We start from the raw sequence: 10,564 nt of genomic DNA, 5'->3' as shown, positions 1-10,564 counted from the left end.
GACTGTCTAAACGTCATGGCGAGCTGGCCATTGTTTGGCATTGGCACGTCGAGACCCTTTTCACCCCGCCTCGATGCTGAGGTTTTCGAAATGGGCACTGGTCGGAGCATTGATGCTGCTGCTGTCTTTGACAAACTAATGCCCGCTACTTCGCCAACCTGAATCCTGCTCAACCTAGCCTCAAGGGACTAGAAAACGCTTTTTGGACAAGAGAAAACATTAATGTTAGGTCCGATAACGAAGTTTGCATGTGTTTGTGAGACCCAATGGATATCATCAAAGCTCTCAGAGACGGTCCAAACTAGAGGAGTCCTTCGTTCCCTCTGTTCAGCATCGCCTTTGACAGTCGTGAGTCGGAACCTCAAAACTCACATCAGCTCAGCTGGTGGCTTGTTGCTCTCGCCTTAAGCCTATCTTTGACGTCACGGATAATGTGCTGAAGGATATCAAATGATATCTTATAGTCTCGTCTCGTATCAAACTATGTGAATTCGGGACTCTAACCCCACCACAACACTGTTACCAACGCGGCGAATACTATGATGTCGCTGATGTTCATCATTTGCCTTAAGATCTCCGGGATCTGTCATGCTAGGATAAACAGCCCTCGCATAGAGCAATTCCCCCCAGGATCCCTTGGGATTGCGAATACCGATGGACCGCCAGATGCTGGTGATACATAGTTCGCGGTCTATTCTGAGAAGAAGTTTGTGGACGTTGGGAAGTTCACATTCGACGTACATCATCTCCTTGTGCCTAAATCTTTCAGGGAGATCCCAACAACTGCGAGCGTAGATAGGGTTCCAATCCTCACTCTCGGGAGGATTGTCGTTGCACTGGAAACGCATTCCTTCATCATCAGGCCGGGCTTTGTCCATGGTGTAAAAAGCCTCAACATCCTCCCAGTAAGATTTGCTGAATTTGAATGTGAGATAGGAAATCGTTTTTCCATATCTTTCAAAATTTTCGTTCGTCGTGATTTTGGCGTCAAATCCCCGGGCGGCGTCGTTGTCTAGAAGCCGTTGGACATCATAGCTGCGTGAGGCGCTGTTGTCCAGCGGCCATTGGACATCATTGCTGCTTAAGATGACCGCCAGCAAGACATGAAACGGAGTGTCGTCATTCCCTGGAAACGTTCTTTGCAGACCTCGACCAAGCAAACCACCAGTGTGCATGTCTTCGTCAAATTTGTACATTGGACGATGCCAGAGTGCTTGAAGCTCGTCTATTGCCAATGACCGGTCGACTCGCGTTTCTTCCAGCGACTGATACACCGGGCAACGTTTGAAGTAAACCATTGGCTCACACAGAACAAGCTTGTGCATTTGATTCGTAACCTTCCGTAAGAAGAGATAAACTAGTGGTTCGTGCTTGTCTTGCCCCTCAGAAGTAGATGGACTAAGAAGGTATATTTCATCACCCTCTTTGACAATACCGGCTATGCTTTTGGAAGTCTGGACATGGAGACAGCACCGTGATGACCACACATCATCGCTAGGGTCGGTATCTCGCTTTTGCAAATCAAATTGCATAACGTGTATCTTGATTGCGACCAACGAGAGTGCGCCAGTGTTGTGGTCGACTGTGATCCGAGACTGATGCCAGGGTCGGCCGTATGGTGGGCCGAGTTCCCCGTTGTTGTACGTCATGTACTTGACAGGGAAAGTCAAACCGGGGGGCTTTACCTGATTCCTGGAAGAAACGTTGATGAACCACTGCCAAAAGTTGTGCGTCCTCCAAGGTGGTATCCATGACGGTAAGGGATCTTCATACTCTGCAAAGGAAATGCATTTTGCAGCAAGGAGAACGTTAAGATCATGCTCATGGATCAGAAGCCAGGCGAACATGCCTATCATCATGTGCTGGTAAGAAATTGCGTAACTTGGGGTGGGCAAACTGCCACCGGATGTCCACAGCCCGAGTACACCGTACAGACTGTCTCGAGCGTCTGAACATTTTGACTGCGAGGTCATCCTCATGACCCCTGTCCAAGAATGATTGTGCGATAACCCTCGCGTGGCAAGATTGAGCCATGGCGCCGGGGATGTTGCCAGATTTTCTCCCATGTTCTCAACGTTTTGAGGGTACACCTCAAAAACGTCGTTACCATAAGGCATGCTGATGCGAGGTGACAGAACCAGCTCTTGAATGACCCACACTCGAGTAAAGTAGTTTCGCAAGAGAATCTGATGGAGGCCTTGAAGATATTCGAGAGGACGGCGAGACGGTAGAGCGGCTTGCTCATGAGACACAGCGTCTTGTCCAAGCCATAAGAAGACTTGGTTACAATGGGAGTAGATATGACCCATTTTCAAAATTTGCTGGGTTTTCTCGTTCATGTCGGATTGATTGATGCAAATGAAGTCTAGCCAGACTATTCTCGTGCCCCTCCAGGGACGAAGGTATCGCAGAACAGCCCAACAATTTCGGGTTGTGTACAAAACATCCCAGTAGTCTCCAATGTAGATAAGACAGTTGCTGCGAGTTCAAACAGGTCAGTCGATTCCCGCAGCATGAGACTCAGAGTTTGATCGGGCATGCCTACTGGTCCCTGTTGTTGTCTTCACCGCCCCAGGCGTAGGAGACTGTGTCGTAATCGGGATAATGGTCGTCCTCGAAAATTTCGAATGAAAGGTGGATTGGGTACGTGGTATCGGATTTGCTAGGCGTTGCAGAAATACATGCGAGTCGGAACTCGTTCGGCATTAAGGGTCTCTCATAGACTTGATTTCCATGGCTTGCTGGGGAAACTGTCGGCACTACTGAAGCTTTTGGAATGTCGGACTTTGTGCTATCATTCGACGTATATGATACCGAAGGTGGCCACCATAGATTGAGACGTCTTTCCGGCTCGTCTGGAGGCAGCGGTTCCAATGAAGAGTGCGTATCCTTGCGAAGGTGTCGCATCTCTTGTGCTGACTTGCCGCATCCTCTGCAAAATGGGAAGCCATCATCTGCGACATGTACGTCCGGCTGGTGACAGGTGGATGCGTGCCATCTCATGTTGAAGATGGTCGCCAAGTATGATGAGGGCAGGAGGAGTCAGGTATTGCGAGAGGTCAAGCGGGGTAATGTGCAAGATTCCTGGGGGTTCAACAAGACCAACAGAACCAACAAGACCAATTAGAAATCACAGAAGTCAATAAGCGATACGCAGTGGGGAATCTCGCAGGTTCACCTGATGCTTGTGTTGGTTCTGTGATCAGGTGTTTTGTAGCCTTGCGACTGTGGAAATTTCCCAATCGTCTCATACACAGCGGAGACAAACACCACAAAAGGATTCAGAGGATACAAATGTGTCATATGTAGACGAACAGTAAAAAACCTGGTCCTCATAACTCTTACATTGGTATTCTGTTTGATGACAAATTTGCCTCATTTCTGATATCTTGTGCTAGAGTTTCTAAAAACAAAGTGGCTCACTGTTTCGTATGGAAGTTAGAAGAGACACCGATGACGTGTTATTTAAGAAAACAACCTTCTTGTCCATCAGATATCATAAAAAGGCAGAATCATTTTCAGATTAGGCAACTAACACAAAGGATGGATGTTAAATTTGATGAAAAATGATTGCAATGCCTAACTCGAAAACACCGTTACGATCAGAACTCGGAGCACCATGCCGTTAACTATAGTCGCCGCGAATTCAGCCTTCAATTGTCCTTTTGTGAGCCGCCAAGTTCACGGCTACACAGTATGCCGTTCAAAAGTGCATTTGTTTCTTGTTGGTTTCCCATCCGGCCGGCACAACCGGATAAGTGGATACGGCTTGTATGCCTTTCAGGGGTAGTCGCAATTTCACTGCAAGTTAAGACGTTTGCCGAGATAACCGAATACTGAATCTAGTAGTTAGCCCCCAAGGAAAGTTCTTGAGCGAGGTCATTGTAGGGCGCGGCTTTGGAAGTCGGCGCGGACGGCCAAGCGCGCGCGAGAGCTTCTTGATCGCCCCGGATGCCGAAGCCGATACCACCCTTCCGAATTCATTCTCTCGCCCTTCAACTTCGTTGGTTGTAGGGCCTTGGTGCAGTCATTACTGGAGCCAAGTGAACAAAGCTTTTCCGCCCAATTACAAACAATCAATTAACCTTCTTTAGTGTAATGACTCGACTCAGGTACACCCCTGTCCAACTCGCACATGGCCAGACACCAATGAACAATCGTCGCCCCTTCATCTCACTGTGAAAGGTCCAAAAACTACATGAAGCGATGATTTCCTTGGCTAAACGGTGTTTGCTAAGTAGTATCGACACTTCGATCCTCTTCAAGTCCTGACAGGCACAGGTACCAAATATGCCTCGACACTCCTTTCTAAAGTCAATCGTTTTTTCTTCATTCGTCATCACAGCTCTGGCTGGCAGAGGCGACGTCAAGCACCCCAAGCCTTACCATGAGGTGCCGCAACTAGCCAGACATGACTCTTTTGAGCCTTTCAGCGCGCCCACCCTGGACCATCTGAACCCGCGCCAAGAGAAGACGGCCGACGGCCTCACCGCCATCGACACCTTCACTTACAACAGCGAGACATGGACGGCCTACGAAGACCTCACGCGGTTCGACGGCCCTCTGGTTCTTGTCTCAGCTTCCGGCACACGCCGCGAGATCAAGCGATACGTCGAGGCCTCAAGCGACGAGGCCGTCTCGCTCAACCGGACCGTTGACGCGTACTTTGGTCTTGACCCTGCCAACGATGTGAATCTTAAGCAGAACGACGTGCTGGCGGAGCGCCTCCTGAAGGACGGCGAGCCTGTCGAGACGCATGTCCGCGACGTCATCGATCTGTCCTTCCTGCCGTGGGACACGTACCTCGGCAACATTCAGGCGAACGACACCATGGCGCTGGATTGGCAGTCTACGACGAAGAACTACGCCCCGTGGAACGACCTGCTCGAGGCCGCGGATGGCACGCACTCCAATTACAGCTTTGACGGGCTCCTCAGTGGCTGGATGCCCGCGTGCCGCAAGATCTACCGCGGGCTCAACGACGCGACGGACTGGGTCGACATCACCGCCTTCGCCGACGTCGACTCGCCCGACCCGGAGATCGTCCACGTCTGGTTCTCCATGACGTACATCAAGGGCGGCGTCGTCCGCGCCCACAAGTTCGCCCTGGACTACAAGCAATTCCTACCCCTGAAGGCACACCCCACCGCCAACGACTTCTACCCGGCGCTCATCCGCTTCACGGACTACTGGACCTCCCACGTCAAGGACGGCCTGTCCCTCACACTTCCTGATGAAACCTGGGCAGACATGGGCAAGCACGCCTTCGCCGCGGAGCTCGTCAACCGCGGCGGCGGCGTGTCCCCACGCTACGGCGCCTTCGAGCGCGACTACGGCGGCTCCGAGTACGACGGCTTCCAGGACATCCTGACCAGCTCGCTCATGGCGAACCTCGCGTGGGGCCGCTTCGAGCAGGCCAAGGCTGTGCTGGAGAATTACATGGACTGGTACGTCTACGACGACGGCGCGATCAAGATGCGCGGGCCCGCGGTGCCGCAGTTCGGCCTGTCGCTGTCCTTGATCGCGCGCTACGTGCAGTACACCGGCGATGCGGCCTTTGTGGATAAGTACAAGGCCAAGATCCTCGCGTGGGTGGGCATGCTCACGACGCGGCAGGACGAGAACCTGAAGCTGCCGGCGACGGACCCGTACTACGGCCTCATCTCCGGCTGGAGCGAGTCTGATGCGGCGCTGCGGAGCGATGCGTGGCGGTTTGAGAAGCCGTATTGGAACAATGCTGCCTTCGCCGCGCGCGGGTTGCGGGATCTGAGCAAGATTGAGGCGTTCGCGGAGCAGGCCAAGGACTGGAACGAGCGCGCGGATAGACTGGTCAACCAGACGGCGGTGACGCTTGATAGATTCGTTCAGCGCAACTTCACCCCGCCTTATGTGCCTGTGCTCCCGAACGAGACGACGCATGTGCTGGAAGACCTGGCGGAGAAGGGGGATGCGTCGTCGCAGTGGTGGCCTCACCGTGTGTACTCCGAGCTGTTGCAGGCGTCTGTTCTTTCGCCGAACCAGACGGACATGGTGATCGACTCGATGAGGGCATACGGCATCACGAGTCTGGGTGTCGTGGCGAACGTGACGCCCTTGAAGTCTGATACGCGAGATATTCTAGGCTTCATCTCGTACGGCTATGCGTTGAGCCTACTGCTCCAGGACCGCATCGACGAATTTGTGCTGTTCTTGTACACCCACAGATACCACGTGCACAACCGCGGCTTGTGGCTTGCCGCTGAGGTCGCCGGCACCGGGGGCGGTTCGAGCACGTACTGCCAGCCGTCCGAGTTCACCATCCCCATCCTGCTGCGAGCTGCGCTGCTGCTGGACCACCCGGACGACGACGCCTTGTTGGTTGGACGGGGCGTGCCGAGGAAGTGGCTCAGCGAGGGCAAAGTCGCGGTGCAGAGGGCCCCGACGAAATGGGGACTCGTCGATCTTGACATGCAGCTGGACGAGAAGGCGGGTACTGTCACCACGACTTTGGGTTTTGATAAGGCGCCCCCGACGGAGGTGAGAGTCAAGATGAGGGTGCCGGAGGGTCGTCAGCTGAAGAATGTTACGGTTGGTGGTGCGGCGACGGAGTTCAAGGGGGAGGAGGTTACGCTGCGTCTTGGGTCGGATGCGCGCAATGTTACTGTCGTGGGAAGCTTCTTGTAGACATCCGCAGAACTGTCATCACGCACGCCTTTCCTTCAATTCAGTCTCGAAACAATTTCTAGCTCGCATGTGGCCATGGAAGCACTGGACTCTATCCTCAAAGCACACAGTAGAACATGACCTCCCCTGAATGGGTTCGCGTCTTCCCATAATGACGCAGAGATGCTTAGTGAGATGATATGGGAATGTTGGGCGGCCAGGCCAAATGTAGTCGTGCGTGTTGTGAACTTCTTGTCATCCCCAACTTGAATATGCTCATTCATCGGACCACATCCCCCTCTCAATATCTCTGTGCAGCCTCTTGTGTGTAGCTAATTCCTCCGTCGCTTCCCGTGCTCGCTGGTGTTTCTTTTCGAGAATTGCGTTTATCGCTTCCCTATCAGCTTCGTCCAATTTAGATAAATCGACACCCTTGGGGTTTCTTTTTGAGACTTTCTTCGGTTCGTCCTCTGTGGGATCGCGCCCTTTGGCTTTGTCCTTTTTAGACACGGCGGCTTTGTTTTTCGAGCCTTTCTTCGATTTCTCCTTCGAGGGCTGGCTCTCTTTAGTCTCTGCCGCGGAATCCGTGCTTCGTGTACACATGCCGCGTCTTGGGGCGTTCCCATCCAACGGGCCTCTTCTGAGATGACCCCTTTCAGCTTGCGGTCTCTTTCCTCGTCCTTCGGAGTGGTCTCCTGCTGATGGCTTCCCTCCCGGCGCATCTCTTCGCGAGAAACCCCTGCCATCTCGACTTTTCTTCATTAGCCCCTCGTTCCTTGCTGTTGCTGGACCAGCCTCTTTGGACAGCCGTGTCTTCAAAGGAGTTTCCCAGAAATCTTGAGGGAATTCTGCCAAATATCCCTGTAGCTTCCAGAGCACAAGCTGCAGAGCTATTGACCGTCGCTTGCCCAACAGGATCAGCGAGTTGTCCTTGAACAAGGAATACTGCCTTAAAGTCGCCATGTGTTCGGGTCCCAGCAGTTGGTTGAGGTCATGGACGGCCAGCTTCTTCTCCCACTTGACGTCCGGGACGTCAAAAGTAGCAAATTGCTCCAAAGACTCCGGGCCGTATTCGTTTGGCGGCATCCACAGCAGACACCCACGCTTCTGCATTTCGTGTACGTCCCGGAAGCTGCATGGCCTCAGATACCCACGGTCAGCGTCTTCCGACAGCCGCAAATAATACAAGATGGTGTTGACCGCTTGACGCCTCAGATTCTCCAGCACGAAGTTGTCCATGTCTTGGCGCCATACGATCTGGTTCCTTTCGGTTTTCAAGTTCGCCCGCCTGGCGAAGACAGCCTTGGAGGTTCCAGAATATGGGCTCGAACCCGGCTTTTGCAACATGTTGTAGATTACCCGTTTCCTGGCCATAACGTAGCCCGAAGGCGACCCCATCATGGGTTTCTGCTCTTGCGCTCCTTCGCCAGCACCTGGCTCTTGCTCTGCTGTATCATTCTCTGGTGCCGCCGATTCAATGTCCCCCGGGATTGCCCAAAACTTGCCGGTTTCCAAGTTCTGAACGGCGTTGAACTTTTGGTGGAAGTAGGAGGGGAGACGTTTTCTAAAGACCTGACATATTCGGACGGGAGATGCCAAGGCATGAGCTGGGAAAACCTCGTTAGCTGCGTGACCAGAATTCAAGCCAGCTGGGCACAACAGACCATATGCATTTTCCTCAAGTTTCCTCCTCGCTCTCTCCTTTAGGTCCTTGACTTCGCCTTTATTCGCCCTCCCCTTGTGATGCCTCCACCTCTTGGTAGTCTCTACGAAGTCTGGATCCATGAGGGGTGACATGGGCAGCTCGCCAACCGACGTGCTGATCGTTTTCTCCTCGGCGTCAAGCCTGATCTTGTTGCCTTCACCATCTTCCCCCAGGCCGCGATCGAAGTCGGCAGCCAATTCGTTCCTCTTCGTTGCGATTCGCTCCAGATCTTTGGGGGAGAAGTTCGCGATGGTTCGACGGCTGCCGAGGGCGGAGAGGAGGCGACGGTTCATGGCGACGTCTGTCCCTACTGTGCGGGAAGTCATCGTGAACCGTCGAAATCTGGCGCAGAGTGATGCTGCGTTGGTCGATTGCGACAATGACGTCTGAAGATTTGGGGAATCGAGCAGCTTTACACGCTTCGGGACATTTTTTAGGCGAGAGGCGCGTTAAAGCTCGGAGCTCGGGGGTTCCCCGCAGGGGGGTCACAGCAGCAAGCTCCTGCCGCGCCGCCTGCACCGCTGGGCGCGCACAAACGTCACCTCCACTTGCCGCTACCAGCCGCATCGCATTCCATTCCTTCAGCTTCAACACCTGCTTTTCAGTGTGCGCAGCAACCCTTTTTGCGCCGTCATGAACTGCCAGCGCACCCTCTTTCGGTCTCTGCGGGCCGCAGCGCCCCTGCGACGACATGCGAGGGCATTCACCAACTTCCCCGTCCCCCCGATGATGGGAAGCTCGCCACCGGCCGGAAACATTCCCCTGCCGTACATCACCGAGGTCTCGGTTCGTAGCACATGGTCTTGATGGTTTGGATTCGAGGAGATGGCTAATCGAGTAGTCCAACGGCTGGAGGACATGTCAGTACTGCAAACCGTGCGACTGAAGTTCGACGCTGACGGAGTAGGCAGACGACATCTTCTCCAAGCTTCTACAGGTACGGCCCTACGATTCCCCAATCTCCGAGGCGAGCGGCGACTGACGGCGGGCAGGAACGAATTGTCTGCCTTAATGGCGCGATCGACGACACGGTGTCCGCATCAATAGTTGCCCAGCTGCTGTGGCTCGAATCCGATAGCCCAGACAAGGCCATCACGATGTACATCAACTCGCCTGGAGGATCAGTCTCGTCAGGTTAGATGGCCGAGCCCCGGCGGGGAGAACAAGGCTGACGGACTTAGGACTTGCAATCTACGATACAATGACATACATCAAGTCGCCTGTCTCGACAGTATGCCTCGGCGCCGCGTCTTCCATGGCTGCGCTGCTCCTGACGGGAGGCGAGGCTGGCAAGCGTTACGCACTCCCTCACAGCTCCGTCATGATCCACCAGCCCCTCGGCGGCACCCAGGGCCAGGCGTCGGACATCCTCATCTACGCGAACCAGATCCAGCGCATCCGCAGACAAATCAACGAGATCATGAGGCGCCACATCAACCAGTCCTTTGAGCATGAGAAGTTCAACCTGGAGGAGGTCAACGACATGATGGAGCGCGACAAGTACCTGACCGCCGAGGAGGCCAAGGAGATTGGCGTGATTGACGAGATTCTGACGCGCAGGGAGGAGAAGGACAAGAAGGAGGAGGGGTCGGCGGAGGAGCAGAAGACGAAGCCATAGAGCCGCGAAGCACACATTGAATGAGCCGTCACGCTGTCTGTGTGAGCGCTCTGAAACAGACGTCATGCTCTGGATACCCACCCAACGAAACGATTACGGGATCGGATTATGAGGATTATGGAGGTTGTATGCGCGTTGCCGGGTAGCCATTACCCACATCGCGGACTTGGATTCGGCCTGAAAAGCGGGTCTGGTCCGGAACCGGAAGCATAGCGGGCTTTAGTGGAAATAAGACGTGGAAGCTAGAGCTGGATGTGAGAGAATTGCATAGTAGGTATGGCCTTGATGTGATTGAGTTATTGTGAGTTAATATGAGAAAAGTGAAAGGGAAAACGTTTGGTTGAGCCGGCGATTAACTCTCCAGGGCTGGCTGATGCTTGTCTCTCTCGCTCACCTTGCTCACCTTCCTCACCTTGACAGGCCACCACCTCAGCTCCTACACCGGCCCCTCGGCGTGGGCGTCACCGGGGCCACCTCGGCCAGCCAATCAGCAATTTCGTATTTCAATGCGGGGAGTGCGCCGGCGGGGAGCTCCAGAAATTTTACGCAGCCGACATCGCCCCAAATTTCCTGGGGGGTGGGACATGGCCTACGGGTAT

The 10,564-nt window shown here is 53.9% G+C and overlaps 3 protein-coding genes across 3 annotated transcripts; 2 read left to right on the top strand and 1 right to left on the bottom strand.

Annotated features, from left to right (window-relative positions):
- Positions 1-4,290: 4,290 nt before the first annotated feature.
- Positions 4,291-6,663, top strand: COL26b_012605 (uncharacterized protein; the record flags this gene model as incomplete). Its single annotated transcript, XM_053185245.1, has 1 exon — positions 4,291-6,663. One exon carries the CDS (start codon positions 4,291-4,293, stop codon positions 6,661-6,663), a length of 2,373 nt encoding a protein of 790 aa, XP_053030831.1.
- A 794-nt stretch (positions 6,664-7,457) lies between these two features.
- On the bottom strand, positions 7,458-8,640 carry COL26b_012604 (uncharacterized protein; the record flags this gene model as incomplete). The annotated part of the gene is given in 2 exon segments (XM_053185244.1): positions 7,458-7,524; positions 7,541-8,640. 2 exon segments carry the CDS (start codon positions 8,638-8,640, stop codon positions 7,458-7,460), a joined length of 1,167 nt encoding a protein of 388 aa, XP_053030830.1.
- An 804-nt stretch (positions 8,641-9,444) lies between these two features.
- COL26b_012603 (uncharacterized protein) lies at positions 9,445-9,965 on the top strand (the record flags this gene model as incomplete). The annotated part of the gene is made up of 2 exons (XM_053185243.1): positions 9,445-9,481; positions 9,529-9,965. The coding sequence occupies 2 exons, from the start codon at positions 9,445-9,447 to the stop codon at positions 9,963-9,965; spliced, it is 474 nt and encodes a 157-aa protein (XP_053030829.1).
- Between the last annotated feature and the right edge of the window lie 599 nt (positions 9,966-10,564).

The sequence above is a fragment of the Colletotrichum chrysophilum genome, assembly GCF_026319265.1.
Source record: "Colletotrichum chrysophilum strain AFK26 chromosome Unknown scaffold_182, whole genome shotgun sequence".
NCBI classification, from domain to species: domain Eukaryota; kingdom Fungi; phylum Ascomycota; class Sordariomycetes; order Glomerellales; family Glomerellaceae; genus Colletotrichum; species Colletotrichum chrysophilum.
The sequence above is the reverse complement of the archived record's forward strand: the minus strand, read 5'-3'. Positions and strand labels throughout refer to the sequence as shown.